The sequence below is a fragment of the Mus musculus genome, chromosome 9 (genome assembly GCF_000001635.26).
Source record: "Mus musculus strain C57BL/6J chromosome 9, GRCm38.p6 C57BL/6J".
Taxonomy (NCBI): domain Eukaryota; kingdom Metazoa; phylum Chordata; class Mammalia; order Rodentia; family Muridae; genus Mus; species Mus musculus.
Window position 1 is genome coordinate 71,900,442 of NC_000075.6, and position 24,666 is coordinate 71,925,107.

The 24,666-nt window shown below is 38.1% G+C and overlaps 1 protein-coding gene and 1 pseudogene across 12 annotated transcripts in view; one reads left to right on the top strand and one right to left on the bottom strand.

Moving 5' to 3' along the window:
• Positions 1-24,666, bottom strand: part of Tcf12 (transcription factor 12) — a 267,642-nt gene that overhangs the window by 56,190 nt on the left and 186,786 nt on the right. For 11 of the 12 annotated variants that reach the window (NM_011544.3, NM_001253862.1, XM_006510998.3 and 8 more), the window contains 2 exons: positions 22,211-22,346; positions 16,564-16,616 (listed from right to left, as the gene is read on the bottom strand). The exons of the other annotated variant lie outside the window; for it this stretch is intronic. In NM_011544.3, coding sequence (NP_035674.2) covers positions 16,564-16,616; positions 22,211-22,346 — 189 coding nt within the window. The remainder of the gene's footprint in view (positions 1-16,563; positions 16,617-22,210; positions 22,347-24,666) is intronic. 12 annotated transcript variants of the gene reach the window in all.
• Gm18821 (predicted gene, 18821) lies at positions 8,405-9,109 on the top strand (annotated as a pseudogene).

The following is a 24,666-nucleotide window of genomic DNA, read 5'->3' on the forward strand; positions in this document are numbered from 1 at the left end:
CGCAGCACTCAAGAGGCTGAGGCAGTAGGACCACTGTGTGAGGACAGCCTGGGCTAGGTCATGAGATCTTATCTCAAAAACAAGGGAAGAACAGAATCTGTGAGTGCACAAATTCAAATAACAGACATTTCCGAGGCTTCCCCTTTCCAGTTTAGCAGGAGAAGAAAGGATTTAAGAGACCCATGTCCTAAATTTGCAGAATTTGGGGCAATATTGCTAAGTCAGGCATATAATAAGACACCCAAATTACAGACTTCTTATTTGACCACATTTTTGTAGTATGTGCTACTTTGTAACCAACCAACCAACAAATTAAAAAAAAAAAAATTGAGTGTTGAAGAGACTGCTTCTAAGACCTCAAACCTTCACACTCTAAAATGTTTACAAAAAATAAAACAAGAATATAAAAATCTAGTGAAAATGGTTCCCCCTTTAGCCGCATTACTGATGACTGCTCTACATTAAAGACAACAGCTATTGACCTGAAATCATAGTGACCTTGCAGCCACTCTCTAAAAAAACCACTGACCTAAGTTTGTGATCTTGACTTTGGTAATTCCCCATGGGAAAAATTTTCCATCTAAGTCTTAATTATGAAGATAAACATTTTAACCAAAATCTACCAACTGTGCCATACACTAGTGCACGTGTTTTGGATGCTGGCAGTGTGGCTGAGTATGTGCTCAGTCTGCCCACAGTGCTGGTCTGGCCTCTCATGTCATCAGCAAAACAAAACAAACAAGTGAGTCCCTCTTAAAACCATTACCAAGCACAGAGCAAAGACACATGATAAAGTTTATTTATCATGGGATAGCAAGTTTTTCATTGCTTCTTTACAAATATCTCAAAATCTAATTTGAAGTCTAGAAATGTTTCATGATTAGCAATAAAGAAAATATCCATCTGGACAGTTAACAGAAACCAATTAAATGGCCTGTACTTTGGAGGACAGGAGCAAGAATACTTGTTTAATTTCTCTTCGAAAATCCCAAGACTATACTGAGAATGTGTAAGAGCTGCCCAGTCTCCTGGAGAAGCAAGCAGATAAACAAATAGGATTTCTATGTCCAGACACCAACAGAAGTGTCAGGGCACTTCTATGGTGCTCCTTCCACAACTCCTTTATGAGGCACAGCTGCCACAACTGAAATATCTCAGAGCCAAAGCACAGGGTATATACTTCTTTTGATCACACACCACCATGACAAAGTAGTTTTCTTTAAAATGTTAAAATGGATGGTGAGGGGAAAAAAAATCCTTCACTAACAATTACTAGTTCCTGGATCTCTTGGCTGAGCAATTCTTTCACCACATGAATTGCAGTTTACTTCTCAATCATCATTTAAAATAACCTGGTATAGAGTTATTATATGTTGGAACTTGATAATTGTTCCAGAGAAGGCTCTATAATCATAGGACTGCCTACTGGTATATGTGCACACACACAAACAAAACCAAATGACAAGGACCCATAGGTCTTAACTTCTTCAAAATACACCAGAATTTCTGAAGTGTTCAAGACTAGAACAAGGCTTTGAACTTGTTAAGCAACCTAAGAAAAACTATAGGCAAACAAAAGTTTTTTTTTTTAAATAAATTATCTATAAAGGAGAGTATAGACAGGTTTTAGACTGAATTTTTTTTTTTTTTAACATCACACAGATTTTGATTTTTTTTTCTAGGTGTGCTCTTTTTCTTCTGGGCTGGTGAAAGTTTAACAGAAGTGGAACATGCCAAGATATTCTGTTATTTCCACATTTGTCTAGATAGAACTCTTCATGACGTACAATCCAAAGCTCCAAACTTATGTACATTAAGTTATTTTTAGGTCGCAATCTATTTTTTTTTTCAGTGAAGATTTATCTCTAAACAACTGACACTCAAGGAGTAAAGCAAGGCGAGCTTCTGTCATACGCACTAAAAGAAACTATGCAGTTCCTAAATCTGTCTTACTTTAAAAGAACCATTTTCTTCTTCTCCTCCTCTCTCGTTCTCTCTTCCTTTTTGCTTCTTGCTCTGGGATTTGAATTCAGGACCTTTGAAAGAGCAGTCAGTGCTTATAAGCACTGAGCCATCTCTCCAGTCCTAAAACAACCATTTTTTAATTATAAATTCTGCTGATCACTGTTTTGTTTTTAAGACAGGGTTTCTCTGTGTAGTCCTGACGGTCCTGGAACTCACTCTGTAGACCAGGATGGCCTTTGCCTGGTAAGTGCTGGGAGGTGGGGAGAGTGGATGTTGACCATTCTTAACAACATCCACCCAATCCTTCGTTTTGAACACACATCTGAGAAAGGGAAGGGGATAAAAAGCATATTAATGCTGCCTTTCAACATGGGGAAAAGGCAAGGGGCTGCAGAGATGGCCCAGTGGTCACTGAGTATTTGCTGTTCTTTCAGAGGTCCCAGGTTTGACTCCTGGCACCTACATAGTCATCTGTAACTCTAGGAGTAAGGGATCTGAAACCCTCTTCTGGCCTCCACAGACACTGCGCACATATCACACAGACATACATAAAGGCAAATAACCATAAGTAAATCTTTTTAAAAAGTATAGCAATACCTCTCCTGGGCATATACCCAGAAGAAGTTCCAACTGGTAATAAGAACACATGCTCCACCAAGTTCATAGCAGCCTTATTTATGTTAGCCAGAGGCTGGAAAGATCCCAGATGTCCCTCAACAGAAGAATGGATACAGAAAATGTGATACATTTACACAATGGAATACTACTCAGCTATTAAAAACAATGAATTTATGAAATTCTTGGACAAATGGATGGATCTGGAGGATATCATCCTTAGTGAGGTAACTCAATCACAAAAGAAGTCACTTGATATGCACTCACTGATAAGTGGATATTAGCCCAGAAACTTAGAATACCCAAGATACAATTTGCAAAACACAAGAAAATCAAGAAGACCAATGGGTGGATACTTCATTCCTCCTTAGAATTGGGAACAAAATACCCATGAAAGGAGTTACAGAGACAAAGTTTGGAGCTAAGACGAAAGGATGGACTATCCAGAGACTACCCCACCCGGGGATCCATTCCATAATCAGCCACCAAACCCAGACACTATTGCATATGCCAGAAAGATTTTGCTGAAGGGACCCTGTTATAGCTGTCTCTTGTGAGGCTATGCCAGTGCCTGGCAAATACAGAAGTAGATGCTCACAGTCATCTGTAAGATGGAACACAGGGCCCCCAATGGAGAAGTTAGAGAAAGCACCCAAGGAGCTGAAGGGGTCTGCAACCCTATAGGTGGAACAACAATATGAACTAACCAGTACCCCGGAGCTCGTGTCTCTAGCTGCATATCACAGGGTAGAGAGGCCCCTTGGTCTTGCAATCTTTATATGCCCCAGTACAGGGGAAGGCCAGGACCAAGAAGTGGGAGTGGGTGGGTAGGGGAGCAGGGTGGAGGGAGGGTATAGGGAACTTTCGGGATAGCATTTGAAATGTATATAAAGAAAATATCTAATAAAAAAATAAATAGAATAGTAAAAAAAGTATAACAAACATTATCTAATATTTGTAATGAGTTACCAGGAAATGTGGTATGTCACCATAACAATGACCCTTTCGTATAAACTTGGGGGAAAGACACAAATTTTGATAAAAATCTGTTAAACTACTTGGTCTAGACTCTCTACATACGTATGTACAAGAGCTTTATATTCTTCCTACTGCAGATTAAGATAGGTAGCTCATGTCACAGAGAACTGTAGCCTATAATATGTGATGCCAAAGAACACTGGATGAAGAGCTAGGGCTCAGGTTTCAGTTTTGTCTTTTCAGAAAATGAGTCTTCAGATCATTCCATTCAATTATTTCTTCAAAATCCAGGCATCAAATTATGCTGAAGATTTTCTAGCAATTTGACTACTAATAGAGCCTTTCCTAAGCTCCTATGTGTAATACCAGCACTCAAGAGGCAGAGGCAAGAAGATTGCTATGACTTCAGGCCACATAGTGAGACCCTGTCTTAGAGAGAGAGAGAGAGACCAACTAATCAATCACTTTCATGTTTTATTATCAACTGTACCCCAAACTATAAATTATTGCATTAAATAAAAGACTTTTGTCTTAATTTCTTTCATTTGCACTGAGTATGCTTCTCTGTTTAAAACAAAACTAACACTATCTACTTGCCACTCAGACTTCTGATAGAAGAGGAATGCAGTGATTGCTGCAGCAGTATACATACACTAGAGCAGGAAGGTTCCGGAGAAGATGATCATGGCACCTATGTAGGATGATGCACATACTTTTGAAGCGCGATAGAGCTTGTACTTATAAATTCAACGGTCTTGGAAAGAAATTAAAAAGAGTGAAATGCTGCTATCCTGAAGTAAACTGATTATGTGTACAAGATGTGAGACTATTTTCATTGTTGTTGGCGTGCCTTTTTTATTCTGTAGAGCTCCATAATTGTTAGGTATTCTGAAATATTTTAGAACTTGCCATACACTCAGTTTCTGAAACCCCGATGTGGTGGTTTGAATATGTTTGGAATGTCTGGCAATAGGGAGTAGCACTATGAAGAGGTGTGGCCTTATTGGAGTACATGTGGTCTTGGTGGAAGAAGTATTACACTGTATAGCTGGGCTCTGAGGTCTCCTATGCTGAAGCTTCCTTCACCCAGTGTGGAATCAGAGAACCTCTTGGCTGCCTGAGGAAGACAATCCACTTCTACTGCCTGTAGATCAAGATGTAGCTCCTCTAGCATCATGTCTGCCTGGACACTGTGATACTTCTGCCATGATAGTGTACTGAACCTCTGAAACTATAAGCCAGACACAATAAAATGTTGTCCCTTATAAGAGTTGCCTTGTTCATGGTGTCTGTTCACTAAGACACCAGAGTTGTTGCAGTTGATGTCCAGTGCCCAAAGCAATTTCAAATCTTATTTTCATAATTACACCTACTAGTGGTAAAATGAAAAGCCTCAAGCTTTACATGAAATGAAAGATCCAGGAAAGAATCTCAAGAACCGCATCACAACGCCTGAGCTCTAAGATAAGCATCTAAAAGCTCTGAACTCAACAAGTGCTGACAAGTGAGGTATACGTGGTTATTGCCCTGTAATATGCTCATTTAACGTGATCGTCTGTCTTAAACGTTGTGGAGTATCCAGAACAACAACACAGGCTGGCATCTTGCCAACAGGTAAAAACTCTTACTCAACTTTGGCATTATTTACTCAATAACGATTTTGACATTTGATTTTAACAATGTGCATTTATATGTAGGTCTGACATTAGATTAATTTAGTCCCTCTAGAAATCGAAAGATTTGCTGTCAAACTCTTGAAATAACTTCAGAAGCTTCTATAGAGAGGGAAGTGAGTACCTGAGCTGACAAGAGAGCCTGTCAAAGGAGTAGACTGTGGCTCCTGTACCATCCTTCAAGAAAAGTGCAAGGCCTATATCATGATTCTTTGTATGCTCTGGCTAGAAAATTTAGTAGAGCAGTCAAAGGGACTATGAAATGGATTATAAACAAAAAACAGCTGTAATGAGCAGACAGACTGAGGAGCTCAGAAGATGAGATCCTGGCAGCACCATCATACCACCTTTAGAGTGTAACCTTGAAATATATGCTTCCCTAACCTTGAAAGATTCTATCTGTGGTACTATTGTTAAACTTAGATAAAGATCATATAACTTCACACATCATCTTCTAATACTAGGACTCTATGCTGGAAATGAACTATATGTCTCCTAATTCTCATGTATCCAAACTTAGAGCCTGTGCTCACAAAAAGGGAAATGACATTGGTAAACTTTCCAAGCAAAGGATATTTTTCAGATAAAAAGCTGGACAGCTTTCCCCTCATCTTAAAGTATTTATAAGGTTTAAGCATAGTTAATGTTCTATAAGAAAAGGGTAAAATATGGCTACAGTTTTCCTTCTCTGAAGATAATTCAGATAATTTTTTGTAGTTTAGACCAACTTCATGTTAATTAAGCAAGGTGCAGGAGGTAAGACAGCTATAGCTATAGCTATACTGCTAATCACATGGATTTGTTAATTTACTTAGTATACATAGCAGGGAAGGAAGGAGTATTGGGTGTATGTTGCCATTTTATATAGGATGGCAATGAGAGACCCCTATGATCAGAGAGAAAACCAGCCATGCAGGTACAAAGGACCACACAGGGATAGTAGCAGAGAGAAGAATACATACACAGAAGGACCTGAGGATGGACAAAGGGAGGGGAAGATAGCAGAAGAGGATGTGAGAGAAAGGAGATAGGTCATGAGGGTCTGGGAAGCCACTATGAGGACGTTGGCTTAGTACTGATAAGCTACTGCAGGATTTAAGGGAGGTGTGATTCAGATGATATGATCTGACCTAGACTGTTAAGTAAGCTCTCTTCATGAAAGAAGCCACTGAAGGAAAAGTGCAAGACTACCTGGGGAGCGGTTAAGGTGATCTTTGGACAAAAATGACACAACACAGGTACTGAAAGATGGTTAAATCTTGAAGTTATTTTAGTATCAGAAATAAAGTACTTTTTTTCTTTAGGGAAAAAATGTCTCTTGTACTCTGGTTTCTACACACTAATGTTTTAGAAGAAAAGTCTTTACATTTCTGATGAGGTCAAATCCTGAATCAATACTGAGCTGACGCTGGTGACTGAATTACCTTTTCTGTTGTAAAAACATTCTTTATTTGGGGTAAAATTTAACAGCATATTTTAGAAGTCAAATGGGAACAAAAATTTGTTTCTTATATAAAGATTTTAAAAAGCAAGTTAGCATATTTTTCATCAATTAGGCAACCAGAGAAGGAAGCTGGGAAGTACTGTTTACAACAGGTAATCACCCAGTGTTCCTCTCTGGATGAGGAAGCTAACAGCTATACAGACATCATTTCCATCCCCCTTGACTGAAATAATTTTCTGGGTAGTATACTCTATGATTGGAGGACAATTATTCAACAGAAAAATGTTAAAAGTTACTTTTCCTCACAGGTACAATTTTTAACTTTTATCTTTTAACTATAATCATCTTGAAGACAGGTCTATGTTTTCCTTGTATTTAACCTTCTTTTTGTTCGTTTCTTTATTTTTCGGGACAGGGTTTCTTTATGTAGCCTTAGCTGTCCTGGAACTACCAGGATGGCTTTGAACTTACAGAGACATTTGCCCCTGTCTCCCTAGTGCTGGGATGAAAGGCATGTCCCAGCACTGCCCAGCGCATTTCAGAGCACTTGTAATGACTTTAGCACAAGGGACTCATTGAGGCCTAGTAGCAGATTCTTACCCTCTTGAGGACTGGGGGCTAAATACAGGGAATACTCTACCACTGAGTGATAACCCTAACCTTGGTTTTTGAAAACCTTAAGTATCTTTAATGATTCAGGGAGAAATATCTGCTTCTGATTTCAAACAATACTAAATAAAAAACATCTCAAGTACAAATCAAAGTGTGAGCTTTTAGTAGGGGAATCGAGGGTGGGGAGGTGGGAGTGGGTGTGTAGGTGGGTGGAGGAACACCTCATAGAAGCAGGGGGAAGGAAGATGTGATAGGGTGTTTCTAGGAGGGAGGGAAACCAGGAAAGGGGATAACATTTGAAATGTAAATAAAGGAAATATCCAATAAATAAAAGTTAAAAATCATTAAGAACTACAAAAAAATTCACCTACATTCATAAAGATTAACATCAGGAAAATGAAGTTTTCAGACACAAACAAACTATCTTAGCTTTTGTTAAAGTGTTCATGTTAAACGAGTGGCACTTATTTCCCACATGTTCTACTCACATATATACTTCATAGAGAACAGATCACAGCACCCACCTTCAGCTTACGTTTTACCATGAAGTTGGACTAGGACAAAAATGACAACTTGAGTATACACACATCTACAATATCATCTAAGGTAACACTTAAATCCCAGAAAATCCTAACACTTATTCACTTTACTGTGCGAGTGGGAAATAGTCTTGGAAAGCAGCTGACAGTACAATTAAAAAAGGCTCTGTGTGTGTGGGGGGTGATGACAAAGAGGCTACATTGTATCCGTGAGTCTAGCACAGGTCAACAACCTAGGGTTAGTAAGCCACAAGTTTGATCTACCAACTATTTTGATCATGTTTTACTGGAACACAGCTTTGCCTGTTCATTTACCTATCACCTGTAGCTACTTTCAATACTATTAACACAACAGGATCTAGTAGTTTTAGCAGAGACCATTTGTCCCCCCCCCTTCATATTTACTATACTCATTTTTTAAAAAATATACTCCATATTTACTATACAGCCTCTTTATAAAAGACTGAGTGGACTAGTGCCACTGCGATTGCTAGCAGAGGAGGTTGTACAGCCACTTTTGTGCTACTTACGCTGTGAGCATTACAAGCTAGAGCCGAGTACGCAGGCAAGCCATCAAGTCATGTTACAGGCGGCATGGAGGAGAAACCAAGCTATATGTTGGTAACCTGGGAACTGGTGCTGGTAAAGGAGAGTTAGAAAGGGCATTCAGTTACTAAGGGCCCTTAGGAACTATATGGATTGCCAGAAATCCTCCAGGATTTGCCTTTGTGGAATTTGAAGACTTTAGAGATGCAGAGGATGCAGTTCGAGGATTGGATGGGAAAGTGATTTGTGGTTCTGAGTGAGGGTTGAATTATCAACAGGCATGCCTCGGAGATCTCTTTTTGATAGGTCACCTGCCCGTCTTCCCTTTGATCCTAATGATAGATGCTATGAGTGTGGTGAAAAGGGACGTTATGCTTATGACTGTTGTCGCTATAGCTGACGAGGAAGAAGCGGGTCATGATCTAGATCACATTCTCGATCCAGGGGAAGGCGATCCTCTTGCTCAAGCAGCCGGAGCCGAGGAAGGAGGTCCAGATCAGCATCTCCTCGACACTCAAGGTCTGTGTCTCTTCGGAGATCGAGATCAGCTTCACTCAGGAGATCTAGGTCTGGTTCTATAATAGGATTGAGTTATTTCCAATCCTGCTCAAGGTCGAGATCAAGATCCGGGTCTATTTTACGACCAAGAAGCAGCCGATCAAAATCTAGATCTCTACCTCCTAAAAGATTCCTCATCAGGAAGTCCACACAGAAGTGCAAGTCCAGAAAGAAAGGACTGAAGTTCTCAAGTTCATCCCTTAGGGGAAAGTTATTTTGTTTACATGATTATAAGGGATTTGCTATGTCTGTAAAGTGTAACCTAGGAAGGATCATCAACCATCAGAGTGGATTTGGATTATACGCTGTAAAGTTCACAGCAGTAAATATTGGTTTTGTTGAATGTATTTACATCTTATGGTCTGAAAATGTGGGGTTTTTATTTGACACATTTAAATAAAATGTTTCTAACTAGAAAAAAAAAAAAAGACTTTGAGCGATAAGTGCCTTTAATCCCAGCACTGGGGACATGGATGGGGATGGGGCAGAGGCAGGGACGACTCCTGAGTTTGAGGTCAGCCTAGGCTACCCAGTAAGACCTTGTGTCTCAAGAACATGAAAAACAAGAAGAACCCTGATGCAGTATACCAAGGAATATAAAAATCCAACCCTGAGCTCTGGATCTCTGCTCACCTCCTGCCTCTCTCTCTCCAGTGGGAAGATTATAGGCATGTGTTACTTATGCCATGTCAGAATCAGATTATTTTTTGAAAACTTAAAAAATATTGCCAACACTATAGATATATTGGGTTAGATACTAAAACAAATACAATTTAAAGTAAAAAAAAATTGATAGGTGAATAGTTTAAAACATTTGAAATCTACTTTAAGACTATGCATGTGGGGCAATTTAGAAACATTTTCAGAACTTGCAGTGTTTTTTAAATGACTGAAAGATTACTCACAAATCTACATGGCATATATTGTAATCCCTGAAACAAGATACACCCAGGGAACAAATAACTTCCCAAGCACAATCAGTATTAGCTGAACAAAGGCAAGCATTTGTGACAACAAAGGTCATACTGGACAGTGACACAGGACGGAAGTCCTTCCTAACTTAGAGTGAAATACAGAGCTCACTCACCCCTGATGGTAAAAACTTGATTTTTTTTTTTTTTTTTGCTGTTTTATGTCTTTATTTTATATTAAGAAAACAAGCCTGTCATATCAGCAAAATATAAAAAATGAAAGGGACAACTTGGTTTTCTACTGATGGATATATTGACAGTGATATTAGGGTTTAAGCATATTCAAACAACTCAACAATATAAATCTAGACAAGTCATATACAGAAAATGAATTGGCTACTTATTTATGTCTGGTTTATGACAACTCAGAGAATCAAATTATCAGCATCTGTAAAAATAAGCCTTAAAAGCCACTTTTAGCAAGATGACTGAGAAGGTAAAGGTAACCAGCATCAAGCCTGCCCCAGGGCCCACATGGTGGAAAGAGACCTCCCTGACCTCCACCACATACCACGTGAAATACGGTTAAACAGCTATCTCTGAATGAAATTGAAGCATATATTTGTTTAACAAGGAACACAGAGCTCAGAAAGTAACCCTGAGGGGGAGGGTGTGGGGGACTTTTGGGATAGCACTGGAGATGTGAATGAACAAAGTACCTAATTAAAAAAGAAAAGAAAAGAAAAGATAAAAAATAAAAAAGAAAGAAAGAAAAAGAAAAAGAAAGTAACCCTGTAAGTGAGTTTTGCAACTACACCAGGAGACAACTGGGTCCAGAGAAGTGGTAGACTGCTCTTTTTTTTTTTTCTTCCTACTTTCTCACTTTAAACCAGATCAAAGCTTTCTTGGCATGTGACAAAAATAAACATCTTAGAGCTAGGTCAAAAGCCTATTGTTTATACTGATACAATTCTGACACAGCTTCAACAGTGGACACCATAAACATCAGAAGTGGTTGCTTTCTACTGATATATGAAATCCTTCAGTCAAACTGGACATTTGTACCCTTTACAGATCTAACTGTACAGTTAGACAATGAACTGGCCACTGTGGGAATTTTGTATTGGATCAGCCTTCAAACAGAATTAGTCTATATGACAGGTGGAAATAAGACTCTCTTCTACACATCCATCTTCAATATACCCGCTATGCTTGCTTGCCCAGAACTAAGCAAATATCATGTTCGATCCATGTTCAAAAACTGCAGAGCTCACTTGTGAAGTTACATGGAAGATGATACTGGCTTGAAAAATTGTTTACAGCTTGTTAGCTTTATTTCTTGCCAGTCTTAGAGGTCTCGGGCAATTGTTTATGACACTGCTTTCTTGGCTTCCTGGTGATCCTCATGGAGCAGACCATCAGGAGGATCTTCACCCATTGCTAAGATGGTTATTTTCAGATGCTCCTTCTCCACAGCTCTAACCCTGACAGTGATCTTAGTAGTTGAGAGCCAATCATTTTGTACTCCAGTTTCTCAATGTAATCACTTTTACCAGACCCAGAAAGAGTTGCTTGTCATCTCTCTTATTTAAAAAGTCTAGCCGGGCGGTGGTAGCGAAGGCCTTTAATCCCAGCACTCGGGAGGCAGAGGCAGGCGGATTTCTGAGTTCGAGGCCAGCCTGGTCTACAGAGTGAGTTCCAGGACAGCCAGGGCTACACAGAAAAATCCTGTCTCAAAAAACCGGGGAGGTGGGGGGAAGGTCTTAGTCTAAATGTGTTTGGGACTTGCTATTCCATTTCTTTGTAGTTCTTAGTCTTATTTATACTATCTGATATTACAGAGCAATACACCAGCATTATGTATGGGCCTAGAAGCCTGTGTGGTTTGGGGCACCTCAGAATCTCCCTAATTCATGATGTCCATACATTTAAGACTTAATGTTAACTCAAAATTCGTATTAATTTTTTACAAAAAAGTAAGCTGAAACGTCACTAGGAGGCAGTGTGCTTGCCAACCATTCATGGGAATGGAGCCCTAGGTTTTGAACCCCAGCACTGGAAAAAGAAAGAAAAAAAAAACAATTTCTAACTAGGATTATTAATTTTTGTTGTTGTTTAACATTTAAGAGTGTACCTTTCTATCTACCTTTGGCTAGCTGGTACTCACTATGTAATGCAGGCTCAGCTCATAGCAATCTTCCTACCTCAGCTTCCAGAAAGCTGGGCTAACAGGTGTAAGCCACCACATCCAACTATAATTACCAATCTTAAGCCCATAGAACTGTACTGCTTCAAAGCAAGAAAATGTAGAGTTTAAACTACTCTGATTCAGATTGGAAAATGAAGCTCACTGGGTGAAAGAAGAGTTAGAAAATAAAACTTTTCTAAATTGGGTATCAAAATACATTTTGAGAACTTACCAAAGAAATTATATGAACAGTTTTTGTGGGAAGATATATATACACTTTAAAATATAGAACAAAAGATAGTGTGACATTCAATTAAGGAAAAAACAATGTGCCATTAGCCTATGATTAATCCTGTAAGCTAGTTACATTTTAAGAAGTCTAGGAAGCCATGCTGTTTTGATGCAGTTGACGCATGCTTCGGAATGCGGAGGTGCAGAACGAGTTTAGGTGTGCGGGCTGAAGAAGGCATTCCAGACTGATCTAGGTGCTTACTCTGGGACCGATTTATGCTGAAATCTTGATTCCTAATTTCAAATTCTGCATCTTTTGTAGTATATAAAATATTATTTACATCTGGAAGTACAACTACCAAGTTAAGAGACAGAGTAATGAACAGAGACTCAGTATATCTGACGCTCATTAGGGAAGCTATAACAATGTTCAACCAAAGGGGGAAAAATAAAGGAGAAATATAGCCCTGAGATGTGAGAAAATAATAATAATGATCAGAATAAATCTAAGCAGCAGACTGTGATTCAGCAAATTTTCCTTCTCTTTCTATAAAAGAATGCTTTTTGAGCAATAACAGCAACTGTAATTTCGCAAGTATTCACTGTATGCCAGGCTCCTACTTGCATACAGAAGTGTGGTAATATAATTTTTTTCACTGTGATATTTATCTGTTCACCTTCATTTTGTTCTTGTTTTTGAGCCACATATGGTAAACTGAGTTTTAAAAATTAAATTTATGCTACAGTGGTAGATATGAGAAAAAAAGAAGAAAGAGGAATTCTGGATTATATCTGATAGACCAAGTAAGTACTTGGTACTGGATGCTTTTCTACTAACCTTTCAGACTGGCACTGTCACCTTTGACATGTGGCTTGGAGAAGTCCAGGCTCAGCATGTATGAAGCCCTATGTTCAATCCCCAGGACACAAAAAACGGGTAAAGCAAAACCAAGCTGAGATTTAAGACTGAAGATGATTCAGTGGTAGAGCACTTGCCTAGCATGCAGTGAGCCTGCAGCTTACTCCTCAGCACTACATAAACAAAAGTCCTTATGGTTCAGAGAGCGTCAAGTAACCTGTCCAGGTCATAAAATAAAAAAGGGGCGAGTAAGGGGAAATTCTGTGTATCTCTAAGGCCACATCATCCTTAGACAGTGCTAGTCCTTAAACAACAAAGCCAATTAACAAATAGAGCTACTCAGGAAAGACGGAACTGGCAAAACTATTTACATACAAAACAAGATATTCTTATGAATAAACCAAGATTTTTACTTTAATACTGAAAGAAAATGTCTTCTCACAGTTTTTAAGCTGTTCTTATGGCCCTCCATATAAATTGGGGTAGATTAGTGCAAAGGTCAAGGAGAATGGTGTTATAGTAAAATGGATGTCTTTGTTCCTCATACTTAGAGAAGTCCTGCAAACAAAGTGACATGGAGACTGAAGGGATCCTACTAAACACACTTCCTTTTGTAAATTCAAGAAAGGTTGCCAGGGGAAATAGTTGCCCCAATCCCTGCCCTATGTCCCAAACTCTCTTCTACTTTCTATCTTAGCAATGATCTCCTACCAAGGAAAAACAGGTATACACAGCTGGTGTTCAGAGATTAGGGAAGGGAGGCTAAGGAACCCTCAAGGGTAAGGAAATGGCCGCCATGCTGAAGTACCTTGCACACCCTTTGAACTCTGTTCAGTCCCAACAGACTCCAGTCACTGCAAGCCCAGACACTGGAGGTCTGTGCTCAGAGCAGACCTCCCTATGGCCACGTGTACTGAATACTGTCCTCTGCTTCTATCCTGAGGTAAGGGGTAAAGGGAGGAGGAATGCTTCAGTACATTTACAAAAGCTGAGTCTACTACAGAATCTAGGGAAGCTTCACTTCTAAATTTAGACAAAACATTGGTTTTCACACTTCTGTTCTTTTTACCTGTTGGCCCATTTGAAATCTGAACATTTGGCTAAATTTTTAGTTTTGGAAGTATGATACTCATTATTCAAATCATCATGAAACAGAACATGTACATTCATGGTCTTTTTTTGCTCTCACTTCTTTTATGATTCTCAACATCAAAGATTTGCAAAACTGTATATTCATTATAAGCAGTCAAATAGAAAAATATAATTTTCTTTATTTATTGTTTTATTTAGACAGGGTCTTGCAAGACAGCCCAGGCTGGCATAGAATATACAGCAATCCTGTTTTAGTCTCCCAAGTGTTGAGATTATAAGCATATACACTACCATGCTCACTGGTATACACAGACATATATGCGTGTGCGTGTGCGTCTGAGAGAGGGTTTCACTACACAGCCTTATTTGGCCTGGAATTCCCTATGAAGACCAGGCTGGCCCCCAACTCATATATATAACTCTCTCTGACTGTAATTAAAGGTGTATACCAAAGAAGCTGGAGAAATATAATACTTAAGAAAGCTTGTCTTAAAAATTTCCTAATCATTCTAAAGGTTCATCAAAATTCAGTAGTTTTTCCTTTCCTGAACACAAAACAATACAGAGAAACTATCTTAAAGTAATAAGTGATGTTATATTTAAAAATGTAAGGACAAAGGGCTTTCTCTGCAAAGTGTCTTTTCAGGCTCCTCTATCCATTTAGCTCAGTTGTTTTAAAAAATGAAGTAACTATGAAATACTGACAATTAACCTTATTTCTTAAAACTAATGCCAGACCAAGAATAAATGTGGGAATCTTTTTACTTATTAGTTTGTTTTTAAAGCTGTATGGTTCTGCTAATATTAATATGTAATCTAACTTACTATTTTCACAGAATTATAGTATTATAAGAAATCACACTGCTCCATGTTTTTGCAGTACTGTCTACATGAGTATGATTTCTGTTAGGTTATACTGTCTACCTATCTTTGTACAGCACATAACTTTTAAAATGTAAATCGTACAACTATTTTTAGCTGCTGCTGAAATTCCTGTCTTCAGGAATAATGATTTGAGGCATTGTTCATTTTGTTTATCAAGCAGCTATTCAGCCTCTAGTGGGACCATGTGCTTAAGCAAGCAAAAGCGTTTAGGATGCTTGCAGCTGCAATTCAACCTTCCAGGTAGGCTGCAGGTTCAGAGTACAGCTGCCCTATGCTTTATAAAACTCAGATCCATCTGGAATTGAGTTTCAAAGATTTCAATTCGACTTTTCAGAAAAAGGGGGCAGGACATAACAGAGATGGAATGCAAACAACCAAAAGATGATTTCTGTCCTTTACCCTTTAAAAAAAAATAAAAAGCTCAGGCCCATGCTGCCCCTTCTAGATTGCTACTTGTCAAGCAGGGCATTCCATTCAGTCCAAACTCTGATGAGCTGTGACTCATCTGGCAGCACCTGCGCCCATGTGTTAAGTATTGCCCAATAAAAGCCTAGCATCCATTTACACAACAAAGAATGTAGCCTTCAAGGCACAGGGCCTCAATCTAACAGTCTCGCTGAGCATTTGTTCTACACAGAGAGAAGAAAGAAAACCCTTTCCCTTCTCACCAGAGGTTTTTAAAGTATGGGTGGATTAATAATGTAAGTTTATCTACAAATACTTCTACTGCTTCAAAGAGCAAGGATATTAAGAGCACAAACACTCCTACAGTATTAGGTTACTATAGCCATTAATGATTGTTTTACCAACCTCTCCCAGCCTCCTGCATCAAAGCTCTTTATTCTCAAAGGATACATTTTTGAGAAAGTAGGGAATCAACAAACTAGTTGCGTGAAAGCTTTCCTGATGTTAGCCTGAAGTTGGGAAAGGCTTAATGAAGGCTTTAAAATCCACAAGGGCTTCAGAATGAACGTCTGACTTGGTGATTTATGCATATTAATAACCTCAGTCCTACTGAGGCAAGCTGAGCCGAACATGTCCTCCGAATCTTAATGTCTTTAGCTCCATTGGGATTATTACAAATGTAAATTTCTAAGATTCTCAGCTATTAATCTCTGTCTGTCCTCCTGTTCAGCAACATAATGACTAATTAAACATCAAAAGACCTGCAGAGGAGATCTTCTTTGACAGCTACAGGCCTAGTCTTCTTCCCAAGAGGGGAATTCAAATGACAGAGACAGGGAGTGACAGCATATGAGTAAGCTACAAATCACTGCACAGAAAACAAAAAGCTGAACCTTAAGTGTGGATTTATCTCAATCAATGATTTTGTTAAAGCAATGAACAGTTACTATGTAAAGTATGCCCACTGGCACCAATTGAATCCATTCTTGTAACAAGTAAATACTCAATACTTGACATCAATTTATTGAACATCAAATTAAAACAAAAGAAGAGAATACTTACAGAAGAAGGTAGGCCAGGAGGCACCTTTCTTACTTTCTTCGCTTGTAAAGGATCTGAACATGGAAAACAAAATGTTTCATTAGCATTTACATTAGGGGAAAAATCCAGACTTCCAATGAACAGGAAACTCCCCCAGACCCCCATGGTTTCTCTTTTCCTAATACTGCACCTGAGCCTGGGAAGACAAGAATGACAGTCCTGGCTCTTCTTCTAAGTTTGAAAGGTAACAATAAATGGAGTAAAGCAAGAAGAAAAGCACACCAATACCACAAAAAGTGAAGGAGAAAGAACACCTTTAGAGCCTGTTATGCCAGGAGCGTTTAAAGACGTCACACATGTCAGTTCACTTGAGGTGAAACTCTGTGCAACAGGCCAACAGCACACTTTCTTAACAGACAAACTGTATCAGATGAAGAGCTAGGCTTAAAGGGATATTTAAAAAACTTAAGCAACGACGATGACGACGACGACAGCAACAACAAAAACCCCTTAATAACATCAAATGCTGTATTACAAATACTATGTATAAAATTTGAAATAAAATTTAAGGAATGAAAACTAAGGTTACAATAACATCATGACATGCTATACAAGCGATGGAATAAAGCCAAGATACACATCTAGTATTATGGCATTTACTTTGGTAATATGTGAGTAAAACTGGAACTTCAGCACTAAGGTACAATTGGGACTTTTATTCCTTTCCAGGAAATGAACACACAGAGAAAGTATATCTCTTATTTTGCTTTAAAGTGCTTGTGTGTGAGTGTATGTGTGAGCGCACACAAACATGTACATGTGGATGTGTGAGCGCAGGTGAATGTTTAAGTACAGGTACCTGTGGACACTAAGTCCAGAAGAGGATGCTGAACTTTCTGGAGCTTGAATTTCATACAGATGGTTATAAGCTGCCACATGGTGTGAGACTACATTTGGTTCCTTTGCAAGAGCAGTATACTCTCGTATCTGCTGAGCTCATAGCTCTAGATCCAAAGAATTTGGAAGATAAATTAATATAAATGAACAGAAAATTTTCATTTGCCTAACTTGGTATTCTAATTTTCCTTGTGTATAAAATTTATAACTTTTCTAAATTATCTTTTTAAAAAGTGATACACACAGCTTTTCAACCATACACAAATAAATAATGGGTCAAATTCAGGATTTTCAGAAGCATTCACTGTTAGGGAATACTGATGTAAAATAAACTCCATATTTTTTAAAACTTCAAAACATGAGAATAAAAAAAGCATTTAAATGATACTACACAATAAAACATGATTTTATAAAGATTGAAACATTTAAATTTGGTCTGTGAATTCTGTAGAAGGGAAAAAAAGCAATTTTGTAAGCAGCATGTGGAAAAATATTATACAATAAACAGGGCAAAAGGCATTCATCAGAGCATGGATAGCCCTTCCCCAAGAGGTGTCCTACATTTGCTTAAAACAGAAGTGCCAAACATAAACAAGATCTGGCATACTCTGTATTTGTAAAACTTACAGCAAAACTTTTGTTCTTGGTAAGTCATTTCAACTAATTCCTTGAGCAAAAGCTATACTTTATATAAAATCAAGGAAATAGCTTCTATGCTTGGAGTTATCTGGATATTTTTCTTTTGTATCTTATCATTAGCCATATACTATCACCAGTCTGGGATTCAAAGTCTAGTTTGGGGACCCTGCAAACTGTGATGGAGAGTAAGCTGGTGGCATTCAGTTCAGAAGCTTTAAGTGCCTGGCCAGGTTACTTTAACCTCCTCCTGTTTCAGCACCTTTAGTTGCATGCTCCTCTCATAAGTATCATAATCTATGGTAACACATGAAATATGTTCATTGCATCACCTAACATTTGTGATACTTTGATGTTTAGAATGTATGCCATAGGGGTATATGTATGCCTGCATGTGTATGTACCACATGTAGGCAGTGCCCATGGGGGCGAGATGAGAAGATGCCATAAGACTGAAATAATAGAAAGTTGTGAGCCACCCTATGGGTGCTGGGCTGAGCTATCTCTCCTGTCCCACACTAAAGTACTTTTAGCTTTTATGTAGACCAAAACCAATTAAAATTAGCTAGTTACTGCTCTTCAGAACATTTCCTAAAGCATTTAAATTGTTTTAGCTCTCTAAAGTTCTTGTAAGCACTCACATTTTACCAGACACTCCAATGTGAATGAGATGCTAAGATTGAGAAGAGCAATAGGCAATAATTTACTAACTGATATCTACACAGAAAATGGAAGGCCTCTTCTGAGCATCAAGAGAAACACCACAGGCTGTAATCCATTTTGTCTCCTTATTTATAATCTAATGTTAACATTATAACTTCAGAGTTTTGAAAAGACAGAGAAGAGAAGCAATAGTATCTATAAATCATAGTCAAATTGAAACTTGTATTTTAAGCCTGGATTTTAATGTATCCCTATTCTTTTCTAGTTATTCAATAGTTGGTTTTCTTCTAGTAACAGCACACTGGCAGGGGATTAGTTCTTTGCCACAGTGTAAACTCAGGGTCTATGAAGAAGACACTCCTAGAGACTAACCCAATATAGACTCAATGAAGGTTGTTACTAGGCTAACAAACTCATTCCGGTGAATAAGTGGAACATAGATGCGCAACATTTTGAAAGTTATTCTTTTTTAAAAAGATTTATTTATTTATTTATTTATTTATTTATTCATTCATTTATTTATTTTGCATACAGCATTCTGCCTGCATATATGCCTGCAGGCCAGAAGAGAACACCAGATGTCATTAAAGATGGTTATGAACCACCGTGTGGTTGCTGGGAATTAAATTCAGGACCTCTGGAAAAACCAGACAGTTTTCTTAACCTCTGAGCCATCTCTCCAGCCCGAAAGCTATCATTCTTTAGTAACAAAAAGAATGCTGGTCTAAACCATCAGAGCTGGTTCAAAAAGCACCACCACATATTACTTGACCATGTTCCTAGAAAATAAAGACATCTATCAGAATGCTCTTCTGGATGTAGCAATCCATCACTGCGTCCTTTCTATGTACCTCATTCATACTTTAGACCTAGAGACTAGAAACACTCACCAAAATATATGGTTTGATAGGTAAATATATGAGCTGGAGGCAGTCAACAAATATTTGTGCAATCAGGGACTATAGTACGTTCTTCTTTGGCTTACATTTACTTTAGATGCTAGTCTACCTTCATTATAAACATGCTTTACAATATCTTTACATTAATCTTCTATTATTTTTATCATAGTAAATTAATTATATCACATACAGGTGATATATTATGTAAGATATAATTAATATATATGAAATAGATAATATTTTTATATTAAATTTAGTTTTTATGTTAAAATCATTTTAAACAATGATGAGATAGAAAGTGTTACAGAATACACAGCAGCACAGAGCAGACTGGTTTTATCAGGGTGGATAGGTGAATGAAGGGCTATAAGTATACACACAAAATTGACATAAACAATGACGCTATAAGGGAGGAGTATGAATGCTTACTACATAGTTTTTTTTTGTATGCTGCTCTGAACTAAACAACAGTGCCAGTGTACTAGATTGCATTCTGTTGTCTACTTTCATATAAGTACATTATATTCTGTTCATTTTACCCGAATTTCAATGGAAAAATAAAGAAGTAACTAGTATGCAAACAAACAAATAAACAAACACAACAGCAAAAAACCCACTGGATTCAAGACTCACAAAAATCTTAAAACTCATCCCAGGAAGTAATTATGTATGTGACATCTTCTGAGTCTTAATTTTTATGTTAAACTGAAGATTAAAGTCATGAACTAACAGGACTATTGTTCTGTTGAGACAGGAATTTATGAAATCATTTTATAAACCATTGAGTAATATCTTTATCTTGGTTAAAAACTAGATGTTAACAATAGAAGATAAAATGTCCATTTAAAGCTGGGTGTGGTGGCACACACCTTTAATCCCAGCATTTGGCAGGCAGAGGCAGGCGGATTTCTGAGTTGGAGGCCAGCCTGGTCTACAGAGTGAGTTCCAGGACAGCCAGGGCTACACAGAGAAACCCTCTCGAAAAACCAAAACCAAAACAAACCAAAACCAAAACCAAAACCAAAACCAAAACCAAAACAAAAACAACAACAACAACAACAAAACAACAAAAACAAAAAACCTTTCACTTAAGAAGAAACTACTTGTAAGTTAGATGAAGAAAACTTGGCTAAATCCTCTCATGGACAAAAATATTAAGTTGTTTGCTGAAAAACTGTTAGAAGTATGGTTTTAGTTGGGTGATGGTGTTGCGAGTCCCAGCACATGGGTTGCAGAAGGATCTTCAAGTAAGTAGGAGTTCAAGGCCAGCCTGGTCTAGTGAGTGAATTCCAGGACAGCCAGGGATACAGAGAAAAACTCTGTCTCAAAACAAAACAAAACAAAACAAAACAAAACAAAAAACAAAAAAACAAAAAAAACCCGGAAACTAAAAAACTATGGTTTCACATGGCTGCTTAAAACAAGACCTGAAAAATAACATTAATAGACAGATTAACACTGAAGGGAAAAAAACCTCGAAGGCCTTTACTCTATTCCAAGAACTGAAAGTGGAAGAAACGGTCTCCTATGGGAGAGCTCCTCAATCAGCTATCAAATACTAAAGGGTCAGCAATGAGATTATACATAGGACAGTAATATTGAGGATGGAGGGATGGCTCAGGGTAAGAGCACAGGCTGCTCTTCCAGAGGTCCTGAGTTCAATTCTCAGCAACCACATTGTAGCTCACAACCATCTGTAATGGGATCTGATGCCTTCTTGTGGTGTGTCTGAAAACAGCTACAGTGTCCTCACATAAACTAAATAAACTTTTTTAAAAAATTATTATTTTAAAAAAATAAAGGTAAGATTGTATGGACTGACCATGTTATAGTTATATGTTTAGAAATATACATATAAAACAATTAAAGAAGACCATGAACTTGAGAGCAAGGTGGGAGTCATGGGATAGAGTGAAGGGAGAAAGGGAAGGGAGATGTAATTTAAAAAAAAAATTATTATAAATTTAAAAATGGTTTTAAGGTAGCACAGTATATATACAGCAGAGTGCTCATAATGATGAAAATTATGGTTTAAATATTGAATTGTCAGTCAAGACTACTTATAATTAGTCAAATCTTGAATTCAAAATGAATGAGTGCTTTGCAACAGTGGGAGCTCTGACAACTTCATTCATTATGTATCTAACGCATACAGGATGAGTATCCCTTACCTGAAATGCTTGTAGCAGGACTATCTGTATACACATCATGCAGTATCTTGGGGTCAGAACCCACATGTAAAGATTAGGTTCATTTATGTTTCATATACACCCTTTCTACATAGTCCAAAGGTAATTCTGTATATATTTTATTTAGTGTGCTTCATGGCTGTGGCCCGTCTCAGGAGGTGAGGTATAAAATGTCAGTATTCAACAGGTTTCATACTTTAGTTCTCTGGATTTTAGATTTTGGATTGGGAATACTCAGCCTGTATATTATTTGTATGTAAATATCCCTGACTTCCAAATGATGACTTAGAAAGTACATTTCTCCTCATTAAAAGCACAGCCAGAAATACAGACTAAAGGAGTGAGGGCTCCTGGGAGACAGGGTTTTCTGTGTCAAACACTCACCTAGGGCTACAGAATCATGGAGCGGTCTTCTTCTCGAACTTGTGGCAGAGAATGAGTAGTATGGTGTTCCAGGCTTTCCTGAAGAAGACAGCTGTGCCGGGCTCCCAAGTCCTAGATCTTGTCTCAGGAGACTAGACTATAACACAAAGCCAAGGAGACAAGTCATCTTGCTGCTAATGATCAAGCTCGTCACTTCTGAATAACCAACAGTGCCTGAATCGATGCCTTGAAATTTAGAAGGAATCAATAAATACTTTAAAATTCAATGGAAAAAAGAAAACAACTTCAATAAGTGGTGCTCGTCTAACTGCTTGTCTGAATGTAGAAGAATGAAAATAGACCCTTGTCACCTTGTACAAAGTACTCAAGTCCAAGTGGATCAAGGACCTCAACATTAAGCCAGATACTCCGAATCTAATAGAAGAGAAAGTGGGAAAGAACCTTGAACTCATTGGCACGGGGAAAATTTCATAAACAGAACTCCAATGGCTCATGCTCTAATATCAAGAATTGATAAATGGGACCTCATGAAACTGTAAGGCAAAGGACATAGTCGATGAGACAAATCGGCAACCTACAGATTGGTAAAAAATCTTCACTAACCCCACATCCAATACAGGGCTAATATCCAAAGAATATAAAGAACTCAAGAAGCTAATCACCAAAAATACAAACAATCCAATCAAAAAATGGGGTATAGAATGAAATAGAGAATTCACAACTGAGGAATCTTGAATGGTGGAGAAGAACCTAAAGAAATGTTCAAAGTCCTTAGTGACCAGAGAAACATAAATCAAAATGACCCTGAGATTCCACCTTACACCACTCAGAATGGCTAAGATCAAAACCTCAGGTTACTCAACCTCGTGTGTCCAAAAGAGGGAACTGGACTCCCTGGGACTGGAGTTAAAGGTACTTGTGAACCATCTGATTTATGTGCCTGAAAATGGACTTGGCTCTTTCTTCTTCAAGAGCATATGTGCTCTTTTTTTTTTTTTTTTAAAGATTTATTTATTATATGTAAGTACACTGTAGCTGTCTTCAGACACTCCAGAAGAGGGCGTCAGATCTTGTTACAGATGGTTGTGAGCCACCATGTGGTTGCTGGGATTTGAACTTCAGACCTTCGGAAGAGCAGTCGGGTGCTCTTACCCACTGAGCCATCTCACCAGCCCGCATATGTGCTCTTAACCACTGAGTCATCTCTCTAGCCCTTAGCTCTAAGAGTTTTACTGTGAATTCCTTAAGCATTTCTAAAGAAACAGTCAAATAGCCTGAAAATAAGGAGTTTTACTTTGTTACTTTTCTAGAATTCCCAATGCACTGCTGCCTATAATAGGTGAAAGCAGGCAGCCTTGTTTTAGAGAAAGAATATAGGATTGGTTACTTTTCATTTAAAAAAAAAACAAACCCAAAACTTTTCCAAGTTGAAGAAGTTCCCATTGTTAACTTGTTTTTTTCTTTTCTTTTTTCTAAAAAGATTTATTTATTTTATGTATATGAGTACACTGTAGCTGAACAGATGGTTGTGAGCCTTCAAGTGGTTTTTGGGAATTGTATTTTTAGGACTTCTGCTCGCTCCGTCTCCCCCACCCCCAAAAAAGATTTATTTATTATTATAAATAGGTACACTGTAGCTGTCTTCAGACTCACCAGACGAGGGCGTCAGATCTCATTATAGGTGGTTGTGAGTCACCATGTTGTTGCTGGGATTTGAACTCAAGACATTTGGAAGAGTAGTCAGTGCTCTTACCTGCTGAGCCATCTCACCAGCCCCAACTTGTTTTGTTTTTTTTTTAAGATTTATTTTTATTTATGTGTATATGAGTGTGTAAGCTCACAAATGCACATGTGTCTGTGGAAGGATCATACCCCCTGAAGACAGAGTTATAAGCACTTGTGAAATAGTTGGCATGAATTCTGGAAACTGAACTCAGGTCCTGTGGAAGAAAAGTGAATGCTTTCAATCACCCAGCCATTTTTCTAGCCCCATAAACCTTCTTAAATGTTCTTATCAGGAAAGGGTACTAGCTTGTGTTTTTCTTTTTTGGGAACGGGCGAGTGACAGGGTCTCAAAATGGAGCCCCAGCTTGTTTGAAACTTGCTATATAAACCAAGCTGCCTGCCTCTGTTTTGCAAGGGCTAGGATTAAAGGTCTGTGCCCCACATCTGGCAGAAGTAGTAGATTTTTGTTAAATGCCCCTCAACTACCTTGAATCAGTTTAGTGAGTTTGTGGGGTTTTTTGTTTTCTGCTTTTCCTTCACATTATTACTGTGGTAAAGTAAGCTACATTGATCAATTTTCCTATGTTAAGCCATTTTCGTATTTCTGGGACAAACTTTCTTGGTCATAATGTTTAATCCTTATACTGCTGTCTTCAGTGAGCTAGCATTTTATAGGTCATTTTTTTGTATTGATATTCAAAATGGATAATAGTGTGCCAGCTCATTTTCCT